This window comes from Drosophila nasuta, chromosome X, assembly GCF_023558535.2.
Source record: "Drosophila nasuta strain 15112-1781.00 chromosome X, ASM2355853v1, whole genome shotgun sequence".
Lineage (NCBI taxonomy): Eukaryota > Metazoa > Arthropoda > Insecta > Diptera > Drosophilidae > Drosophila > Drosophila nasuta.
Genome location: NC_083459.1, coordinates 21,610,762 through 21,633,488, shown reverse-complemented (window position 1 = coordinate 21,633,488; position 22,727 = coordinate 21,610,762). Strand labels below are relative to the sequence as shown.

The following is a 22,727-nucleotide window of genomic DNA, read 5'->3' as shown; positions in this document are numbered from 1 at the left end:
ATTAAGCATGTATTCTGGTATAAAACAAAAATTTTCTGCCGCCATAATTTAGTCTCCAACGGTCCGGCATATTTAGCTAGCCACGCCTATTTCGACCACTGCATTGTAAAATGCAGTTAGATAATATTAAAAACTAAATTTGTAAAAATTTGGTAACGATCGAATTTTTTATTTTTATTATTGAACATATTTAAAAAAAACAGTAAGCCACAGCGATGTACAGAGTTTAATACATTTATTCATGTTATGGTGTACATATACATACATAAATATTAAAATTTATTCAATTGAATATATTGTGAACTCTTTCTCTCTCGTAGTAAAAAGTATATATGAATTGAATAACCATACAATATATTATGATATAGATGATTCGTTAACTTTAATCCATTATTTATGGCAACTTGTTTCCAATTTAATATTGCAACCATCTTTAAATAGCACTCTTCGTCATCACAGCAATTCTTATAAGCAAGGCAATAAACCTGACGAATAAAATCTACATCTTTATCTTTCTATACTTTTACCATCGTTGTAGACTTTACTGCTGTCGTCTTTGCATTTGTCATATCGACACTTTCCATCAATCCTCTTACCAAAATTTTAAGTATGATAACGATATAAGAGTCTCCAATTTTTTTTTATGAGAGATACTAAAGATTTATAGAAAATATTTGTATAAAAAAAGAGTTTGCTCTGAAAACCGTTACATGAACTCAACCATAGCTGTTGATTCGCAATTGAGGTCAAAAAGCCGAATAAACTCAATCCACAATCATCGGGGCTTGCAACCCTGATCTGAAATTTACTCACTGCATTTTTTACCAGCACATTTCCTAAGCTTATCGAGCAGGATACTGTATGTGGCTTGTTCAATTGGAAGTATATCATTCACAATATTTGTCAGTTGATAAGGATCCTCTGATAGATCATAAACCTCCACAAAATGCTAGTTGTTAAAAGAAGTTATTCCATTAAGATACTCTTCTATTTTTGGAAATTTACATATGTTTTTACCTCGGTGTCCTGAAACTCGCAATAGATACGATCGAGATTGTACCGGAAATCACGAACACAAGCGAATGTATTATTCCAAGCATCTTGACAATGACATTCAGCGACTGGAGAACATTGGGATAAATGGTCTTGTCGTTGCCATGGGCACAAAGGATTAAATGTTTCGTCATTGCCTTCACCCCAATATTCGATAAGTAAAGTGCGTTCATGCATTGTCTTTTGCAAAGTCAAATTCTTATTTGCTGCAACTAATTCTTCCTTAAATGATCTACCATCCATATAATCCGGAACTGAAATGCCTGCCCATTCCAATATAGTAGGCGCAAGATCCAATAAGCTGACCGGAATGTGTATGAATTGGTTTTTGGGCACTTCTGGGCCCATTACGAGCAGAGGCACCTTGATGTCAGTCTCGTAAGGTTGTCGTTTATCGAATGGCTGTGCGAATTGACCCAAATGATATCCATTATCCGACGTATATATAATATAGGTATTTGCAAGGCTTTGCGTTTCGTTCAGCACAGCCACCAAAGTCGTCATCATCTCATCCACTGAAAGAAGTGTCTCCCATCGCTTTTGAAAATATTTATCTATAGTGGAGACTGCAGCATTTGACAGATGTTTGGATGACCCAACGAGCCAGTGCTTATCTAAATTATATAAAATGAGCATAAATCACTATTTGTATATGCCTAAAATTTAGTAAGAAATTTAAATTTTAGCGTATTCTTTGGGTGTAAAATCTTACAACTTCCTCATATTTGATACTTTTGTACCATGACTGATATAGTTTTTCTTCGTACATTCGACAAATTTTTAAAAAATGAAACAAAAATGAAAAATAGATAGCAACCCAAAAACTAATTATACAAATTTCGATGATAGAAAATATTGAGTGCAAGGAGCAAAAGTTTTGTTTGTTGGTACACTTTTTGAAAAATTCCTACAATGGGGTGTCCTGTTGATAACAAACCACCTGCATCCATTTATTTTAACAATAATTTAGCAATGTACTATAAAATGATAAAAAAACAACTGCGAAAAACGTATATTTTTTTAAAAATTGTATATAATTTCTTGTAAACAATTTTTGTTTACATTTTTTATGTGTTAAAGCACTCGGATATATAAGTAACGTTAGCTAAGTGAAGATACTTAGAATTTTATAGACAACCGGTGAAATAATAATAGTTTTAGGTATAAATTAACTGACTTACCTTTATGTGGAACATTAAAGCTGGGTGTACGCAGAGCATAAACATCGGCAAAGGAACCGGCATGTCGTGGAGCTGGTGTAAAAGGTTCATGTGCAGCTGGTGGAGCAATCATTGCAAAAAAATGGTTGTTGTACCGGTTTTTTTTTCGAATCGCATTTCGAATAAAGTTAGCTGCGCGCTCTGTTAGAAGATCGGTTAAGTATGTGTCTGTGTAGCTGACGTTTTGTGCATTTTCTCGCAGTGTATAGTTGTAATACCGTGAGTTGCCATGAAGTCCATGAAATTCTTGCCAACCAGGCGGAACTTCAGCGCCCTTGTACTGATTTAAATATTTGCCAGCATAGAACGTTTGATAGTTGTGCTGTTGCAATAGTACAGGCAATGCTCGAGGCTCGAATTTTTCACGCCAATGCTGACCATTGCAACCACCATTCAATGAATTGTTGAACGTCTTGTGGTTGTGGGCATATTGGCCCGATAAAAGGCTTGCCCTCGACGGACAACAAATGGGAGAGGTGGTAAATGCATGTGTAAACTGGCTACCAAACATCTTAAACAGTTGCATTGTCTGTTGAAGCGGATGCATGCCGTGCAACTCGATATCCTGATCATCGCTCAGAATTAGAATGATGTTCGGTGGGGATGCTAAATGCTGTGCGCTGCTCGAGATCGAAGCGATGTAGCAAATAAAGCTCAGTATTACAACGAAATTCTTCTATTACAGGGAAAAGATACACATGTAATTTAATAAAATACAATTACAGCAATTGTTTACCATTTTAAAAAACAAAGATCACATCAACATATGACCAGCATTAGCTTGTTAAAATATGTATATTTTTACTTCATACAAAATCTTGTTAAAATAAAAGCAAACTCTTTTTCGTTGAGTGCCCTTCCAATGTCTGAACAAACAAAAACATTAAAACTTTGGTGGTTTCGGAAACATATTAATTCAAGCAGTGTGGCCGTGGCTTAGCCGTTAAAATATACCATCGAGCTCAAAACTCTTCGACTCGATTTTTCAGAAATATACTATTTGACAAGAAATTCCAAATAATTCATAATTCCAAAGTGTTCATATAGCTCCATATCTATTTTAGCTGTTTTCTTATCACAAATCAATTATCAATTTAACTTATTTACGATAATGTCATCAGCGTGAATCAAAGTATTTTTACAATTCCGATCTCAATTATTTCTTAATTTTTATTTCAATTTTTATATGCATTATCAACGTAGCTCAACATACAAAATTTTATAATTTACCTAGGAAAATAATTGAAAGAAATCTAGATTAAATTTTACTAAATGCAAATACGTAATTTTATATTCAAGAGATGACCGCAGTGTGAACGGATATAATGAGACTCAAATGAACGACCATATGATTTCCATCTGACTTGTGGTTCATTCAATCATTTTGGAACCGTTCAAGAGAACTTATTCTGAATTGAACATATGCTTCACAACACGTTTATCATTTTGTTATTATTTAACTACCTGTTCCTTAAACCGACATTAGCATAGTAGACATCAGTAGCGAATCCTCTTGTTTGTTGTTTGTTTTAAAGTCTTGATCGATCGACGATAACTGCTATGATATATCATTTACAATGTCGCGGAGGATATTTAGTGCGGCAAAGCCTCCAGAAGACCGTATGGGGACGACACTGTGCGACAATTGCCAGGGATAGTAAAGATTTAGATGGTGAACAAATAACCATTGGTGATGTAGCTGTGCGTTTAAAAAAGCCGAAAAATATTCATTTGGTACCGCATAAATATGGTAAAGTTTACTTGCTGATTGCCACAAGTCCAAAGTCCAGTGACACAAACACAAATGTGTACTCACTACTCGTCACTTGAATAAGAACATGATTATCCGATCTCGTAAGATGAGAAAAATATAGATAATTATTAAGTGCCAGCATAAGAATTCAACTACAAACTCAGTTTTATTCTTAATTGAATAGGTTCAGCCTCATTTATGTTATTTGACCATTTTAGTAAGTTGTTGTCAAAGATATTCCTTCGATCTTTCACAGATCAAGCTATTAATTGCAATCAATCATTATGCAAGAAGCAATTTCATACAAGTAACACATCTATACTATAGACCCTCAAACTAAATATCTTCATTATTTGTGTGAAGACTACATTCTGCCGGATAATTTGGAAATAAGCTTTCTATTAGTTCCTAGATTACTTAGTTACTGTTCAACAATTAAAAAGAGTCGGTTTGATATTTCTAAGTGCTGTCAACAAACAACGATTAGTAACTTTATATCTTATAGGCTCTGAAATTATCTAAGTGATAAGTAATACAGTCAGATGAATGCCAATTAACCCTCGGATTTTACATATATTTTCTGTAAACTCTATGTTTGATTACAAAAAAGAACAACAAAATTACATTGATAATTCAATTTCTTACAAATTTTAAACTTGTATATAACATTTAAATTTTGAATGAAAGATCATGATTTAATTATCCAGTTTGGTATGAATTACAAAGTAACTTTTCTGTTGAGCCATTACAATATTGGAAGAAACTAATTTAAGGATCCCATACAGATCAATGTTGTTCTTAAATTTTTTCCACGTTTTTGAACAGAATCGTACAATATTTATTCTAAGATTAATTTCGTGAATCTTATAGAAACTTTGTTCTTATTTGAGTAATAAGTAGAGAACACAAACGTATAAGAATAAATCTTTTAAATCAAAGTGTTGATTTTTTTAGTAAATTACGCACGTGATGGATCAATTGAGATGAGTCAGTCCCGACTCCATCACTTGCGATGGATGCTACAAAAGGATGCATTAAAGCAAGATATGTTTCTTCTCGGTTCTCCTGGGCCGCTTAGACGACAACTGGTCATGCAGTTCCTGGAGCTGACGAATCGGGAACTGGAATACGTGGCACTTAGTCGCGACACAACGGAGAATGATCTGAAGCAGCGACGCGAGATTCAGAATAAAACAGCAACATACTATGATCAATGCGCTGTGCGAGCTGCACTTCATGGACGGGTCTTAGTTTTGGACGGTGTTGAGAATGTTGAACGCAATGTATTGCCAGTGCTCAACAATCTGTTGGAGAATCGTGAAATGCATCTGGAGAGTGGCAAGTTTCTAATGGCGCCTGATCGTTATGATAAATTGTTAGAGGTTAGTGTGCCACGTTCTAAAATGTTCTTAAGCAATTCAAAACTTATATTTGTGGGTCAATTTTACAGACTCACACAAAAGAGCAACTTGATCAATGGGGTGTCCTGCGGGTCTCTGAGGAATTTCGCGTCGTTGCACTAGGTTTGCCCGCGCAGAAATATAAAGGAACGCCCCTTGATCCGCCACTGCGTTCGAGATTCCAATCCCGAAATGTCGCGTCGTACACATTTCTGGAGCTATACGATGAATTGCAACAACTGGCATCTGATGTGCCTGCTGAGAAACTAAAACAACTACTTACGTTCGCATTGACGCTTCAAACCGCTGACAAGGACATTCAATTGCCCGATTTCCCATTACATAATCTGCGTTTAGCTGTCCAGATGCTGGTAATTATTATGCTGTGATATATCATTATAAGTATGTTTGTAATGTCAGCATTAATCATTTGTATTTAGCAAACAAATCCAGCGCTCACTCTACACGATGTGATTTCGAACGTTTATCCATACCAAAGTATTTTAAATACCGAGCAAAAGAAGCGCGTACACGAATTATTGACGAGTCTTCAAATTCAGCGAGTGTCCGGCTACAAGGTGAAGAGTATTACCAGCCAGGAAGAGAATGACTCAATCAAAGTGAACCTCGATGATCTACAACTGAGTTTGCCAGGTGGATCAATTTCAGTTTCAAGTGAAAAATTTGTGGATCTATCCCATCAACGCCAAGTGCTTGCTTCCTTGCTGCAAATGTATGCCGTGGGCGATATCTGTTTGGTCGGCGAGAAGGGCGTAGGCAAACTCACGCTCACTAAGCAGTTAATGCGGCTACTTCATCAAAGCACGGAGCCAATGATGCTCTACGAAGATATGACTTCTAGGGATTTGATCCAACAACGCATTACTAACGCTGAGGGCGACACTATCTGGCAGGATTCGCCGTTAGTACGAGCAGCAAAAACAGGATCGGTTGTTATTTTGAACGGACTTCATCGATTGCATAAGAGTACATCTGCTGTTCTGCAACGGTAAGTTATGAGGTTGAGCGCGGTTCTTGGGTGACAATCTAAATTTTTAAGCAAAGGTTCGAACCGTTAAGTGAACGGGTCTTAAAGCCCAAATTTGTATTTGGTTTGATGCTTGGTTAACTTGAATAATGACCATTCAAGCAATTATTCCTACTATTAATCATCCCTTTAATGGTTTGGTCGTAAATAATCTCATATCGCCTATTAAGTATCTTAAATTATAAATATCAAAATAAGATTTATTAATTAAGCTCAATTTGTTATCCACAGAATAATTCATGAACGTGAGGTACAGCTATGTGATGGTACAACATTGCTGCGTTCAGATCGCTACAAAGCTCTTCTTAGCCAAGGTCTTAGTGAAGACGAATTGACCAAACTCGGCATTTTTCCCATACGCGAATCATTTCGCATTATAGCATTGGCGGAACCACCAAAAATTGGTGGCATAAAAGCCAGCTGGCTTACCCCAGAATTGCTCAGCATGTTTCTCTATCAGGAACTCCGATCACTGCAGCAGAGTGAAGAGAACGAACTGTTGTTGCAATTTTGCGGTAAAGTGGAACCGAAGATGCAACAACTGCTGCAGTTAGCACAAATCTTACGCAGTTCAACGGATTCGATGCTTCAGAGTTTGTCGGGGACACTATCAACTCGACAGTTACTAAAATTGGGGCGTCGCCTAGCTGCCTATCCCGACAGCGATGTCTACGAACTGTTGCAAAACACCTTCCTGATAAAGTTTATGCCATCATTATCCCGTGCGGCATTGGAGCAAGCCATGCAACAAGCCGGCATCAATCAAAGCTCAAATTTCAAATTCTTTGGCAACAAAAATAAGACTAGTCAAATTAGTGTGGTTGACAATAGACTACGAATTGGTGCAACTGAGATGCCGTTGGCTGAATTGCAATTGGAGCAGCAGTCCAAAGTTCCGAGCACTCTATTTTATGAAATGTCTCAACATGTTGTACTGCTGGAGCGTCTCTTGCAGGACTATTTAATTGGCGAGCACCTTCTATTGGTTGGCAACCAAGGCGTGGGCAAAAATAAGCTCATCGATCGGCTCTTGGAACTTATGCGACAGCCGCGCGAATATATCCAACTACACAGGGACACGACGGTGCACAGTTTAACCGTCCAGTCAACGCTACGTGATGGCCAAATCGTTTTCGAGGACAGCGCGCTGGTTAAGGCAGTCAAAGCGGGTCATGTACTGGTCATTGACGAGGCGGACAAGGCACCTGTGAATGTCACCTGCATTTTGCGGAATTTAGTCGAAAGTGGCGAGATGATACTTTCCGATGGTCGACGTATTGTGCCCCACAATGACACTCGTGCTGATGGTGCATCCGATTTCATTAAGACGCATCCAGATTTTCGTTTGATTGTGCTGGCAAATCGTCCTGGATTTCCGTTTTTGGGCAACGATTTCTTCGCGGCACTTGGTGACATCTTCAGCTGTCATGCCATCGACAATCCAATGCCAGACTCGGAGATTTTCCTATTGCAGCAGTACGGACCGAATGTGCCCGTTAAAACACTACGAAAATTGGTGAACGCTTTCGGTGAATTACGAAATCTGGCTGACGAGGGATTGCTCAACTATCCATACTCGACGCGTGAAGTTGTGAACATTGTTAAGCACTTGGAGGCATATCCGGGCGAGGACATGTCCGAGCTGGTGGGAAATGTCTTAGACTTCGATCGTTACCAACCTGAGGCATTAGATCAGGTCACGCAGGTGCTGTCCAAGCATGGTCTGCCCATTGAGGCATATGCCAAAAATGAACTACAAGCGCTGCGAGAGAAAAAGGAGCTCCAGCTAAGTGTCAAACGTTATAGTGGCTTGGGCGTTTCGGGACCCAAGTTCGGCAAAGAGGATCCCAAGAATGAGCCTCATGTGGGCGGTAATACGTGGGCGGGAGGCACCGGTGGACGAGATACGGCGGGCTTAGGCGGAAAAGGTGGACCATTTCGACTAGACAAGGGCCATAAGGTGCATCAACTGAGCGATGAGGAAAAAGCGGCCATTCCAGAGGATATTAAACGTGCGGCAAGAGAAATGAATCGCAAGGCATATGAGCAAAAATTGCAAGAGATTAAAATGTCTGCATTCGATCATCAAGTCTATGCACAATATAGTGAACCGAATCGCAAGCAAGTCCAACAGCTTAAAGCTATTTTAGAGGCAATGCAGACAAAGAGCAAGGAACGCTTATGGCAAAAGTATCAAACCGATGGTGAACTTGACGACACACGTCTTATTGAGGGCATCACTGGTGAAAAAAACATATATAAACGGCGCAGTGAGGCTAATCCTGAGGCCGATCATGCGCAGGAGCAACCAAATCGACTCAAGCTTGTTGTTGATGTCTCTGGATCCATGTACAGGTAAGAAAATGATCTCGAAACACCTTTTCATTGTCAGCAACTTCTGTTGTTAAATTAACTTTTTTCTGCTACTATTTTTATGAAAGTACTTTAGAACTTTAGTCCGTCTGTATGTCCATCAATATTTTAGAATATGTAAAATAGGAGCTTAAAATGTTATATTTCATAATAATTCTATGGTAAAACTATAAATGAGGAATGTTTAGTAAAATGAAGGCTTGTGTGAAATTCTATTAGAGATTGCGATTCGTGCTAGCAAATACGTAAACCGGGCAAAGCGCTTAAGGAATTTTTTTTATAATTTGCAATGCTAATTTTTTTAAATATAAACAAAATTGTTTTATTGATTGTTGTTATTCATTTTGAAGAAAACAAGTCATAATGTTAATTCAATTACATTAAAATTATAAATTTTTATTATGCTTAACAGATTCAATGGCTATGATGGTCGGCTTGATCGTGAATTGGAAGCCGTTGTTATGGTCATGGAAGCATTCCATGGATATGAAAAGAAAATCGTTTACGATATTATCGGACATAGTGGCGAAGGATGGGAATTGCCCTTCGTCAATGCGGCAAGTGCTCCTAAGAACGACAAGGACCGATATATGGCAATACGTCAGATGCATGCGCATTCACAATATTGTTGGTCTGGGGACAGCACAGTGAAAGCAGCTCGCGAAGCTTGTACCTCATTGAGCGCTGAGGAAAACTATGAAAATGGTACTGTTGTTGTCCTTAGCGATGCCAACCTCGCCCGCTATGGTATTGCACCCAAGGATCTGGCAAAGGCTCTTCGAAGCGGTGAGCCTAAGGTTAAAGGCTACGTCATCTTTATTGGCAGTCTTGCTGAAGAGGCCGAAGAGTACGTAACTGTTAATTTCGACTAAACCTATTTCGAATTATAATTTGAACTCCTTTTCTTCCAGAATCATAACTGAAATGCCAGCCGGTCAAAGCTTCGTATGTATGGATGTTACAAAGCTGCCACAGATTCTAAAACAGATATTTACCTCATCGCTTCTGTGAGCGATATTCTAATGTACATATATATTCTTAAGCTTATACTCATATGTGTTATATGTTTATTCATTGATTGTTGACAATAATTATTGTTTGTGTAGTTAAACGAATTATGTAGATTTATGAAAGGAAGAACTTTCCGTAACTATAGATAGTTAGCGATAGAATTACATGCCACAATCTATCGTTAACTGTCTATAGCGCAGGACTGTCATTGGCGGCACCTGCATTGCATCTAAGTTAGAAATATACCGAAGCGAGAACGCAATAAAACATTCTGATATACCTCTGAGCTAATCTATGTTTCACACTTGGGGTAATAATCTTTGTTTAGAACAGCTTTGTACGAGCCAAGGGACGTTGCTACTTCGCGTTATCATCTTCGCCCAGAACCGCGTGGCTCTGTTTGCGGTTAAGTTCTGCTTTATCACAATAGGTTCGTGCCACGATTGATTTAGCCAGACCCATTACGTTCACGTTCGGTTTATTGCCTAGCTGACATCCACAAAGATGCATCAATTATAAGATTTTCGTCAGCCATGTGAAAATTAAGTTCGGGAATAATGCTCATTAGAAAAATGTATTTATTGCATTAAATAATAATTTTTTCAATTTATGCTAAAACAAAATTAAAAGACTGAGACCAAGTTTTTTTGTTGTACAATGTGCAATACAGTTTAAGCTAGAAGTTTCGTTACGAACGAAATCTTCAACAAGTGAACATCGTTTTGAAACAAAAATTGTTAGAAACAGATACACTTTATAATGACAACACTGACTAATTTTGCGATATAATTTACATAATTTATTCAATATCTTAACTATGCCAGCTCTTCATTCATGTCATCACCATCTTGCGGCTTAAACATATTGTAATTACTTTCATTGACGCCTTGGTTGGAACCTTGTGACTTCGAGCTTGAGGTCATATTGTATAATTCGTCAAGATCCTGGCTTCGTCGGTAGCTACATAAAAATATAAATAAATAAATACTCAAATAGAATGACACTATAAACTTACGTGCTGATTGGCCTGCTATAAGATGGACTGCCTGGATTATTACTATTGGTACTGTTTGTGTCATTATCGCGCTCGTTAATGTTGGAGCTATTGTAAAGGTCGCAATTATTTAGGTACTCGGATCGCAAATACGTGTCCAAATCATTATCGTCATCGTTATTTTCTAAAAAGTCCTGTTCTGTTTCACGATCCTGTTGCGACTCCACCATGCAGAGCCATTGTGAGTTATGATTACGGAATTTTTCCAGCTGCATATTCAAAAATGATATTATTAATGAGTATAATTAAATAAGTAATAAATCATAATGAAAAATCTAAATGAATATGAATATACTCACTTTAATTCGCTTAGCCCATTCACTATTGCTGATGGCTATAATATCCAGACAATAATCGCATACATTTCGGATTGCTTCGTTCTTGTCGTGCATGAGATCGATTAGATAGGCCGGTGACTCAGTCTCCTTAATCATGTACTCGCGAGTGCTTTCGTGTTGAAGTATCTGTTGAAATACGAAAATGATCTGCAACACAATCTCATCATCCTCCTGCTTGGCTTTTAGCAGCTCGATTAGCGATAGAACGACCTTAGCTCGACAGAATAATAGCGCACAAAGTTCGTCGCAAGCACAAGTGCCCAGATAAACAATGGTATCGAGCACCAGATCATCCATTCTGGCACAGGGAACTAGTAATTGACGTATCCATGGAATTAGTTGAAAGTTTTGTAGGATTTGCGAATAATCGAGGTCAGTAAGCGCAAGATTTCCCAGTATTCCCAAGCACTCGACAATAAAAGATTCATTGTCACATATGGTTAAAATCCGGGCTAAATCTCCCACGTAATCGATGTACAGCAGTTGCAGCGACTCGTGTTGCGAAAGAGTTCGTAACAATTTCATGAGAAGAGCATCTTGATATTTAAAGGCACGATCCATGAGGCTGTGTAGTCGTTTACCTTCGACCATAATCTGCGCATTGCGATGGTTAAGTGACAAATTAATGCACAGCGCTATAAGATCGGGATCCACCTTTACGTTGAGATTCAGTATGATGGCATCAGTGGCCATTTGTACACACTCCGTGTGGGTAAACATTGATTTCACTTTGTCATCGAGACTCATATGATAAAGTATTTTGACTGCAGTTGCGTGATGCTTCTCATCGTTGATGAACTTGATAAGCATGGGCAGATAACCAGCTGCAATCATTTGCCTGCGAATCCCACCATCAAATGATAGATTGAAGACTAGCTTGAGTGTGACCTGCACGAGATCCGTATGTGCATTTTGAAAGAGGCGAGGTAGCTTGGCGACAATGTTTAAATTGGACATCTCATCTTTGTTATCGCCCACAATACACAATTTCTTGAGAAATGTGCTGGCGAGCATAAGCAGATCAATATTCTGGCGATCCAGTGCTTTCACAAGCATTTTAACAATATTCTTTCTACGCATCTTTTCCTCCAGCTTAACATTTTCAGCCATGTTCAGCAGCAGATAGAATGCAACGCGCAGCAATTGTTCCTGTTTCTTGGCAAACATCTTCAGTTGCTTGTTGAGTCGATCGAATTCCTCCTTTTTGACTTTAGGATCGCTATGATCTAGGGATTCGTTGCTCTGCGCTTTTGAATCAACCGAATATGCTGAATCCATCGCACTCGAATTGGCATTGCAAGAAGTTCCAGTTCCCGCGGACAATGCCTCATGGTAACTGCTGTTAAGCACTTGACTTTTAATTAAAGAGGAAGACATTGTTCCGTGAAAGCTACTCCAATTGCCAGACTTCGGACGCTGTTTTAGCTCTGGTATGCGTCGTCGTGGAGGTTCCATCTACAAAAGATCAAAAGTGTGTGAGAAGATGATTCCTTACAACTAAATTGCAAAAACAAATGTGCCAGAGACAATGCCTGAATATTTCGCAATTTGTGCAGTATTGTACGTACGTCTTTGGGTTTCTCTTCGTTCATAATATCCAAAAAGTTGTCAGTGCTGCGATTAAGTTTCTCTTTACTGGCCTTAGCAGATAGCGGAGTGGAATCATAAGGCTGCTTACGCACGTCCAACTCATTGCGCATGGTCTCGTATCGGCGCAGTTCATAGTCGATGACATCCATGCAAAGTGATCCAATCTGTTGGGAATTTACTTATTAATTTATTGTGTACTGTGGTAAAACGAAATTGCTAACTATTTACCTTGTAATGAACAATTAGAGGATGGAACTTGGTGTAGGTAGAAAAGCAGAAGAATATATAAATTATGTTGGTGGATAAATCCAGACATTTGCGCCAATCCTCGCGCAAAACGCGAGACAATGCACTGAGGCAAGCTTCTGTAATATAAAGAATATGATTTTGTCTGTCAGATAAGTGAATTAATTGCATATTTTTACACTATATGATCCAAATGTATCAGGGAATTTATTCACTTTAGGTATACTAAACTAAGGTTCAGTTCGATTAACTGCTCACAAGGTTGCTGGACCAAAGGATTTAAAATGATTATGTTTTACAGGTCGGACTGTAAGAGAAATAAATGTATGCCAAATATTATTGTTCTCATTCATTTACCGTTCTTTTCCAGTTCCTCAAGATTATCAGCATTACGCGCTATTTGCAATATCATTGCCGAGCCACGAACTCGCTCCGCCACCTCTTCATATAAGAGCTCCACATACTCATCAATGTTATTAATGGATACTGGATCTGTCGATGGCGTTGTCAATGCTGTTGTCCCTCCAGATCCCGTCCCCATGGTGCTACTGGTCATAGCCGTTACGTTATTGTGCGATCGTGCAGAAGACCGCATATGGGAGTTGTGAACAGCAGTTGCTCTTCGATTACTATTGTGACTGTTGTCAGTAATATCTGAAGGAGAAACAAAAAAATAACTATTCCACTTCTTTCGCATATCTTACACTCACCGTTCGTTGCGTTGTCTTTGCGGTTCTTCAGATAGAATATGATCTGTTCAACATCGTTTAACTGCGACTTGTGTATAAGGTCACATTTCTCCACTACTTCTCGAGCCAGACTCGCTGGGTCTGTTTTGGCGTTTAATGATCGCAAGCGTATGATTTTCTGGCAATTCTGGCAGACAAAAATCATATCACATAATATTATGAAATTCGATTTTCTTACTATGATAATTCAATTATCAGCTGTGCTCCAGTATTTCATTCGAAATTGCAATTTGTATATTTTTTGCAGAATTTCAATTATCCATTGTGCATAATATTTATATATTTTTTTAGCATGGAAATTGTATAATCATTGCAAAAACAAAATATGTATATTCCACCGGGCCTTTAACAATTATTTGATGAAAGGTCATGTTATTTTCATCAAATAAGTATCAATTGTGACTCTTACTGATGTGTGCAATATTATATATCATGTGAGTTCGGGATTAATTGCATTGCCAAGATTGCCGGAGTTAGTAATGTGACGTAAATAAACTTTAAAATATTAAAAAAAAAAAAAGTTTTCGCTGTTAAATTTATTAATAAAATAAACAAACAAAATATTAAAATTAAAATTTCGATATTTAACACTACCAAAAGCAACTAAAGTAGACTTGCCTTGAAAATTGACTGACAATTGTCAGTTAACAAGGGAATTAGTTATTCGAAGGCTTTACAAAGTTAAAAATGATAAGGAGTATACACTCTAAAAATGTAATTATTGTGATTTAGCAGCTGTACTTTTCCTAATTGTATTATCATATACTCTCATTATATTTTAAACTAATTTTAACCAAAACTAACTTAACAGAAATAAAAAGTATGTGCGTGGATATACAATAGTTTTAAATACCAGAGCACGATTTCGTATTTACTATAGTAATTTCATACCTTCTTTTCTTCAATCATGGGATTGTTGGGTTCTCCAAAAACAGTCGCCTCCAATTGGTAGTTTACTATTAAGGCTTTATCGGTAGGGTGTGGTTCAATGCTGCCGCCCTTCCAGCGTCTGAAAATAAGAATTTGATGAATTAATATTGAATGCAATAAATAAAAAAAACATCCACTATTAATTTACAATAATTATAGAATCGGTGCAATTCAATAAAAGTACATTACGAACACAATCTTTTTCTCAGCTACTACCATCTTGTACCCTAAAAGGATCTTTAAAGCTCTTAGGTAAGAGAACTTACTACTTAAAAAAAATTAATTTCTTTGGAAGATTTACAAGTTAGATGTGTTTTATTCAATGGTTTAAACAAAACGAAAATATAATAAAAATAATTGTCGTATCGCAGCTTATTTAATGAATGAAATGACTAGCCAAAGACGTTTTAAGAAATATGAACAATTTTTAGAAAGAAAACTATTAAAGAACATGGTTTTTCCTAGTTTGCTCAAACACCGCCTCTGCCCATTTCATGGACTTTTTTGTTTTCGATTTGTTCTGATAAAATAACAGTTGTTCCCAAAATAAACTACACACATTATTTAATAATTTTAAATTATAGTCATAGGTCTAATGGTTTCTAAGTTACAGCTGTTTAAACCTTAGCATAGAAGCTGTGAGCCACTGTATGTATGCGTGTGTGTGTGTACAATGTTTGTGTGTATGTGCTTGTATATTATCCAACGGCAACGAAAGGTTAAAGCAAATGGAAAATCAATAAAGCAAAACAGTGTCGCCGAAAAATTGTGAAAATCTTTGTTTATAGTTTTGCACGTTATTTGAATAAATTGTTTTTTATTTTTAGTTAGAAATGCACTTAAGACTTCTTTATTTACTGGCTTGAGTGCAGTTTTAATCAACATAGCTATGTACAATGTGCATATGTGTGGGAGTCAATATTTATATGGACACAATAAAACTCACTTTTTAATAAACTTGGCATCATCACTTGATTGCATTGTGCTCGACTTAGGTGTTTTAGTTGCTTGGACCAAAATTGGATCCTGATTTGATTCCTTTGTTGCTCTGTGATGATTTGAAGCTTTCGTGGAATCGGGTTCGCTCGAGCAAGTTTTTATTGTCGTGGTAATAGCAAAATCACCAGCAACAGCATTTATTATATAATAAATATAGTGAATAACAATTATGAGGAACACAAATCCAGATGTTACTTGAAAGAACAAAAACACAAGTTGCATTCGACTTGAACACACAAAAGCTATGACCACACAATAGTGATGTGAAAATTCATTCATATGGGAAAATAACGATTATCGATACCGTTATGCAGTTGCTAATATCGATAATTTTTATAGCAATATTTAAAAAGTTTTCCAATTCTTATTATAAACACAAACGCAAGTACATTTTGATAGCTTAATTATAATCTTTTTTGCACTTTCTGTTTGATTCAATTATTTTGTTACAAAATTCAACACTAGCTTGAAATGAGCTTAAATGCATTGCCTATTAATGCATTGAAAAGAGCTTAAATGCTTTGTCTATGAATATGAATACTTTAAATTATTGAAACATTTTGTTGTTTTGTATAAAAAGGTTAATTAAACATATAACTGCTGGCATATTTCACTTTTGATTATTGAATTCTTTATTAAAAGCAAAAACATTTGTATTTTAATCGCACACTGCTGATAATTGCCTGAATTTTGAATTTAATGTTAAGAACATTCGTAATTTAAATGCATATTACAGATAATTATATTATTTATCATTTTTAAGCCACACATATTTGTATTTCAATTGCTATTTGCAAAAAATTGAATTAATTAGAAAATGTAAGCTTGAAATATTTTTATTTTATTTCAAAATTTCACATATTTGCATTATTTGCTTGTATAAATGATGGATGTGCAGTTAATTGCATTATTTGTGATGGTTGTACATCTATCGACGTTTTACTGTGTGCTGCAAAGTGTTCATCACTATCGCTGCAGTGTGACCGTCGGAACAAACGATTCATCGATGTTTTACCACCACTAAAAAAGCGGTCACGAAGTGCGTATGAAACAAAACAACTCACAAACAAAACATGCATTAATAAGCAAATTAAAAACGCAAAGTTGAAGTAAAGAGCAATAAGCGTCAGCATCAAGTTCAAGGGCAGCAGGAAGTAGAAGTGAAGGGCAAACAGACAGAATGGCCAGCGGCTCACGGGCAATATTGCCACAGTCAAAGGAGGCGCTGCTCAAATCGTATAATGCGCGCCTCAAAGACGACGTGCGCAGCATGTTGGAGAATTTCGAAGGTAACTAATGTGAACAATGTTGTATTTGAATATTTATTTGCAATAGCACATAGTGGTTGCCAAGTATATTAATGACGCTGACGAATCATGCGATACAGTTGCTCGATGCCCTCGTGGACACCTTTGCCATTGCTGGCACTCACACCGTGCACCTTCCAGCGCTGATGCAGCTCGTGAAGACGCAAACGCAGCGCCAAATCGTCGGGGGCAATTGCTTGTGGCAAGTCCTGTTTGTTGGCAAACACCATCAGCACACTGTTGCGCAGCTCGTTCACATGCAACACCGAGTGTAGCTCACACATGGCTTCGGGGAAACGTTGCGTATCCGCCGCATCTACAACGAATATAATGCCCGCCGCATCATTGTAATAGTAACGCCACATCGAGCGCACACTCTTTTGTCCCCCAATGTCCCAGATGGTGAAACGCAATCGGCGATGCTTGAACATCTCCACATTAAAGCCAATCGTTGGTATGCTGGTCAGACTGCTGCCCAACTTCAGTTGATACAACGTTGTCGTCTTGCCGGCAGCATCCAGGCCAATCATCAGTAGACGGGCATCCTCCATGCCCGCGAAACGATCAAAGACATTGAACAATGTCATCGAGGCACCCATTTTTCAGAATAGTAACGGAGAAAAAACGTCTGCTCAAGTCGGTCAGCTTCTAGTTTTGAGTGGCGGTGGACGGCAAATGTGGCAAACCACAAAGAAGACAATTCTGTTTATTTATTCGCTGTCAATGTTTGTGTTATACTCTCTTCATTGCTGCTGTGATTTTGTTTTACTTATTAATCGCAATTCATGCGAATGCAATTTGTTTACAGAAATACTCAAGCTGGCCAGACGAGAGAGTCATAGTCAAATATCAAAGATAACCCAATGCGAACAGGATGCTCTGGAAATGCAAGTGCGGGCAGCCAATATGGGTACGTTTCGTTGTTACATATTACGATCATCAATACACACTTATCATAATTTCTAAAAAATGTGCAGTGCGAGCTGGCGAATCGTTAATGAAACTGGTCGCGGACTTAAAGCAATATCTGATACTGAATGATTTCCATTCGGTGAACGAGGCAATCACAAATAATTCGCAACTATTTCGCGCCACACAAATCGAATGCGATAAGAAACTGATGAAGCTACGGGATGAGATGGCCATGGATCTCTACGATCTGGAAGAGGAGTACTACACAAGCATATTTAAATAAGTTTATATTCTTTCTTTGTTGTGTGAAGTCGAAAAATGCGCTAGAGTTATTTATACAATAAATTTAATTAACATAACATACACTATCGCGTTGCACTATGCTTTGGTAGCTCCCTCCGATCCCGACGATACCGATGCCGATGTATTGTCCGCGGTGGCAGCAAGTTCGTCATTCACATTGTCGACAATGTCGCCGGTATAGAAGAGTATCGCCTTGGGCACAATCTGTGTGCGTAACAAGTAGCCCACCTCAAAGTCGGCGCCCAAGACCATTTTGGTCTTCTCATCGGCCAGCGATAGATCCATGGCCTGTGGTGGTGAAAAGAAGCGAAAGAACGATTCGCGTGGCATCACCTTGGCCAAGTGCCGAGCACCCTTCCGTGCACGCTTCTGTCGCACCGTCTGCAGGGTTAAATTGAAGCCATCGCGCCAATGTATGTGACAGCCCTCACAGCGCACAATCTCCGGTCCCTCGAACATGAACGGATACTCTTTGTCCGCCTCGTGGCGAAGAATATACTTTTTGGTGAGGACCAGCGATGAGGTGTGCAAATGCTCGTTGGGCTGAAACTGAAAGTATATCGTATAGCTGTCGGGCTCATAGCGAATGCGCACATCCAGCAAACACTCGAGCAGCGGCTCATCGTGCTCCTGCACCAGATCTGAGATGAGTGCCACATTGCGAAACACTGTCAGCCAAAAGCGAGGCACACCCACAGCATTCGCCGACAGCTGTGGCAGCTGTTCGGCCAGCTGTTTGAAATCCTCACTACTCTTGATCTCCTCGAGCAATTCGTCAGGCTCTTCGTGCCAATAGCGCTCAATGTTCGGTGGCTCCACATTGCCGGCAACAATGTCGCGACGGGCATCGAAGAGCGTGCAGCTCTGGGCGTAGAAACGCTTCTCGAGTTCGTAGACTTCGCGAAAGAACTGCTCCGATATCTTGATCTGCTGCAGTTGATTGTGCTTCAGAGCGAGCACACGATTCTGCAATGTTTTCGGCAAACTTGCCACCATATGTTGCAGCAACGCGCGACGACTGTTTGAGGGCAATTCCGATGGATTCAATTTGAATATTTCGGACATGGCACCAGGACTATGACTTCGACTTCGACTACGACTACGACTTCGACTATGAGTGTGTTGCCGCTTGTTGTTGTTGTTGTGTGACCCTTTGGTGGGTGGACTTTTCAATGCCGTGTTATCTCCACTGACGATTGTGGCATTTGAGCTCATGTCCGAACTGTTGTTGTGCATCTTGCGAATTTATTGAATTTTGAAACTTTCGACAATTTTTGTTGTATTAAATATGTATGTGTCTATTTAAATAATTTCTCTTGTCATTTTGAAATGTTCTTCCTGTTTTGTATGAAAGGAAGTTGCTTTCGATTAAAGTTGGCTATCTTATCTAGATATTGATATCAACTTTAAGGTATTTTCTTCTTGTCATTCTTGTTGTTGTTGTTGTGTCGTTCTTCTTCTAATCGCTGCGACTTATCATGATCGTAAATACCGCCAACTAATTGTCCCAGGTCAGTTAAAGCATAATGTGAAAATTGAGAAATTTTTAACTCTATTTTTTGTTTCTTTGGCTCTGTTAGCATGAATGAAGCGAGCTGTCCTGTTTTTTGCCATGATATCATCATCGTCATCATCAGCTGGCCACTTGAGTTGCACCTTATCACAAACCTGCTGATACACACCTGGGCTGAATCCATTATTATTATTAATCCAAGCAATACGGTTCATATGTGCGGTGTTATGCCTGCCTGCGTTTTCGATAAGGCGAAATGTTGTCTTTTAGTTCATAAATTTTAGTTTGAAATACATTCTTAACGCCCGGCCTCGTTCTTTCATATAATATTTATTGCTAGAAAATCCCAAAATATTTCTGTAATCTTATCCCCAGATTCTCTATAAGCACGCAAATCCCTTGCAGGCCCCATTATCATCTATGTATGCATGTTCTATGTTAACTAACCAAACTAACTAACTAACTAAGTAGCGGTGGCAACTCGAGTGCCTCATGACAATTGTATTTTTAATTATTTCAAGTGCTTGCCAGTGGTCCACTTCATGAAAGTTGGCGGTATTTTTATTTCGGGGAATGCTATAAATCAAACAAGTTAATGAGAACTCAAAAAGATCTACTGATTCACGCTTACACATATTTGACAGCTTTATTATGAAATCTGTTTGTTGATTTCCAAAAAAAAAAACAAAATTATCTAATTGACGCTTAAGAATGTTGCAAAGCAATTGAAAACGATGACTAATCGTTAAATAAGAGTTTGTATTATATTTTAAACTAGCTTTATTAAAAAAAAAAGGAAAATGTATCACATATGTTTAATATAAATGATAAGTTTGTTTGATGTGAGAGTAAAGTACGTGTGTGTGCTTAAGCAAATTAGATGGAAATCATCTTTAGCATAAATTAGAATATAAACTCCTCAGTCTCGTTGACCAAATCCATATTGCTGAGACTGCGCTCAAAGCGCTTGATGCGCTGATACCACTTGGGATCCTGGGCAGCCACCGTCTCCGGTCGTCCCTCGTTGTGGCGATACAGGTACTCGGCATGTCCCTGGCCCGGAATGCCATTGACAGTGCAGGCGACAAACTGATTGTACACCTTGGACTCCCAATCGCCACCCACATAACGCACAGCGCTGTGCTCCACACGAATCTGGACGAGGTACTGCTGTTCCGCGGTGTAAACGATGAAGTTCTGATGCTGTGGCGGAGTGCCACGCTCCCCATAGGAGTACAGCTCAAAGTTGCTGGCCGTGATTGGTTGATAGTTGCCGCTGGGGGTGCGCACATAGCCCACCTTCAGTGAGGACAAAAAGAACGAGGGTTGACTGAGGTTGCCCACAATCATGCTGCTGCCATCGTCCAGCAACAGGGCAAAGTACACATAGCGATTGATCGTGCTGAGGCAACGTTCGGTGCCAAAGCTGTGATCCCGAAAGCCGCGCAACTCCAAAGCCAGGCGACGCTCCCCGAGCACAATGTTGCCGGCGAGTTCGCCATTCTGTTCATAATGTGTGCGCTTCTCCACGATGTGTCCCACGCTCTTCAGCATGCTGTAGAAGCTATCGTTCCACGCCTCCCGTGCTATCGAGTCCGCAATCAGGGATGAGCTCAAGTCCCGATTGTAGTTGAAGTGATCCGCTGTGCTGGTGAAACTCAGATCCAGCTGCACATCTAACAGTTGCTCCTTCTCTTGCTTGACCAACTTGCCATCGTATTTGAGTCGCCAGCTGCGCATGGATTGCTCGGGGTAGATGTAAAAGCCAGCGCCTTTGAACTCACTGCTCTCCTCCTTGCCATCGGTGGTAAAGTGCACCATGTCCGGCAGCTTGGGCGAACTGTACAAACCCTCGCCGGGCAGCCACAAATAGAGCGCTGCCTTGAGCACACCCAGGCGACGTCGTTCCAGCGTTACCATCAGCTTTTGGCCCGCTGCATTAGCCGCCACAAAGCTGACCACATCGTAGCTCTTGGGATCACTCGTCAGCGGCTGCGGGCGATCCAAGGTGGCCAGATGCGCCGGCGAACTAAGCAGCTCCTCGTTGCGCTTGTAGATGCGATAGCGCAGGTGGCGCAGCACCAGCAGCGCGATGCCGTACTTCAGCCAATAGAAGATTCCCTTGCAGGGGTATTTGCCAAAGATGAGCATCGATTTGCGACTCAGCAGCAGCATGGCGAGGCTGAGGAGGGCGACCACAAGGCCTAGGCTCAGGCAGATTATCGTTAGAATGTACATGTTCCAATCCGTTTGATGGACTTTACGTGACTGACCGTTTCCCATTGCATTTGCACATATTGACTTCTTTGGCAAGTTGTGGCGATAAACGCGACAGTTTGTCGTTCCGCACCGTTCCGCACCTGCGTTTCACCCCACTTCACTGTGCAAGCCACTTTTGGACGACGCTCTTGAGGCCGCCCCAAGACTTATCGACGTGGTCTGCGAAGTCTTATCAGTCGCAGTCTATCCTATGCCTATACGTTCGATCACGATACGTATTGCTCAATTGAATAATGCTGCAATTGCCAAAGGCCATAAATCTGTTTGGCAAAAGTTTATTTTTATATATACATATAGTTGATTTATGATAGGATTGCAAAAAAAAGTTGTTATTGGTTCGCGCTTTATTGTTTAAATTCCGTTTGACACACAGCTTTGGTCCGTGCACAAAGCGATTAGCTTTTGACTTGTATCATAGGTTTATGCGCAACGCAATTTCACGAATTGTTAACTACTCTTAAATAGTAAGCAGCTTTTGTCTGCATCTCTAGAATATTTCCAAGTTATCGCTGGCAATATCGAAATATTTCCAAATCCTTACATCGTATTTATTTATCATGTAAATGTATTAAAGCAACTAGCTTTTGTCACTGCACAAAAGTTTATGCGCCACATATCACGATCTCTTATTTACATGGCTTTCAAGTC

At 39.2% G+C, this 22,727-nt stretch overlaps 6 protein-coding genes across 7 annotated transcripts; 2 read left to right on the top strand and 4 right to left on the bottom strand.

Moving 5' to 3' along the window:
- Positions 1–202: 202 nt before the first annotated feature.
- Positions 203–3,182, bottom strand: LOC132796582 (N-acetylglucosamine-6-sulfatase-like). Of its 2 annotated transcripts, none has more exons than XM_060807801.1 (4): positions 3,010–3,182; positions 2,235–2,946; positions 1,018–1,667; positions 203–949 (listed from the first exon to the last, which is right to left on the bottom strand). In XM_060807801.1, the coding sequence occupies exons 1-4, from the start codon at positions 3,010–3,012 to the stop codon at positions 806–808; spliced, it is 1,509 nt and encodes a 502-aa protein (XP_060663784.1). In that variant the 5' UTR covers positions 3,013–3,182; the 3' UTR covers positions 203–805. The 2 variants fall into 2 exon arrangements, with proteins under 2 accessions (XP_060663784.1, XP_060663783.1); XM_060807800.1 differs by having other exon boundaries at positions 204–949; positions 2,235–2,949; positions 3,010–3,181.
- A 503-nt stretch (positions 3,183–3,685) lies between these two features.
- LOC132797331 (von Willebrand factor A domain-containing protein 8) lies at positions 3,686–10,144 on the top strand. Its single transcript, XM_060809027.1, has 7 exons — positions 3,686–4,023; positions 4,981–5,408; positions 5,477–5,797; positions 5,867–6,435; positions 6,706–8,829; positions 9,260–9,694; positions 9,759–10,144. Exons 1-7 carry the CDS (start codon positions 3,834–3,836, stop codon positions 9,856–9,858), a joined length of 4,167 nt encoding a protein of 1,388 aa, XP_060665010.1. The 5' UTR covers positions 3,686–3,833; the 3' UTR covers positions 9,859–10,144.
- Positions 10,145–10,418: 274 nt separating this feature from the next.
- Positions 10,419–16,013, bottom strand: LOC132797334 (kinesin-associated protein 3). The gene is made up of 9 exons (XM_060809043.1): positions 15,712–16,013; positions 14,727–14,844; positions 13,797–13,962; positions 13,444–13,740; positions 13,069–13,205; positions 12,819–13,004; positions 11,212–12,705; positions 10,874–11,121; positions 10,419–10,818 (listed from the first exon to the last, which is right to left on the bottom strand). Exons 1-9 carry the CDS (start codon positions 15,984–15,986, stop codon positions 10,674–10,676), a joined length of 3,066 nt encoding a protein of 1,021 aa, XP_060665026.1. The 5' UTR covers positions 15,987–16,013; the 3' UTR covers positions 10,419–10,673.
- A 764-nt stretch (positions 16,014–16,777) lies between these two features.
- On the top strand, positions 16,778–18,266 carry LOC132796468 (mediator of RNA polymerase II transcription subunit 22). The gene is made up of 3 exons (XM_060807648.1): positions 16,778–17,053; positions 17,880–17,981; positions 18,049–18,266. Exons 1-3 carry the CDS (start codon positions 16,945–16,947, stop codon positions 18,264–18,266), a joined length of 429 nt encoding a protein of 142 aa, XP_060663631.1. The 5' UTR covers positions 16,778–16,944.
- A 66-nt stretch (positions 18,267–18,332) lies between these two features.
- LOC132796467 (nucleosome assembly protein 1-like 4) lies at positions 18,333–19,624 on the bottom strand. Its single transcript, XM_060807647.1, has one exon. The coding sequence runs from the start codon at positions 19,520–19,522 to the stop codon at positions 18,362–18,364; it is 1,161 nt and encodes a 386-aa protein (XP_060663630.1). The 5' UTR covers positions 19,523–19,624; the 3' UTR covers positions 18,333–18,361.
- Positions 19,625–20,551: 927 nt separating this feature from the next.
- On the bottom strand, positions 20,552–22,082 carry LOC132795617 (uncharacterized). Its single transcript, XM_060806414.1, has one exon. The coding sequence runs from the start codon at positions 22,080–22,082 to the stop codon at positions 20,703–20,705; it is 1,380 nt and encodes a 459-aa protein (XP_060662397.1). The 3' UTR covers positions 20,552–20,702.
- Positions 22,083–22,727: the final 645 nt, after the last annotated feature.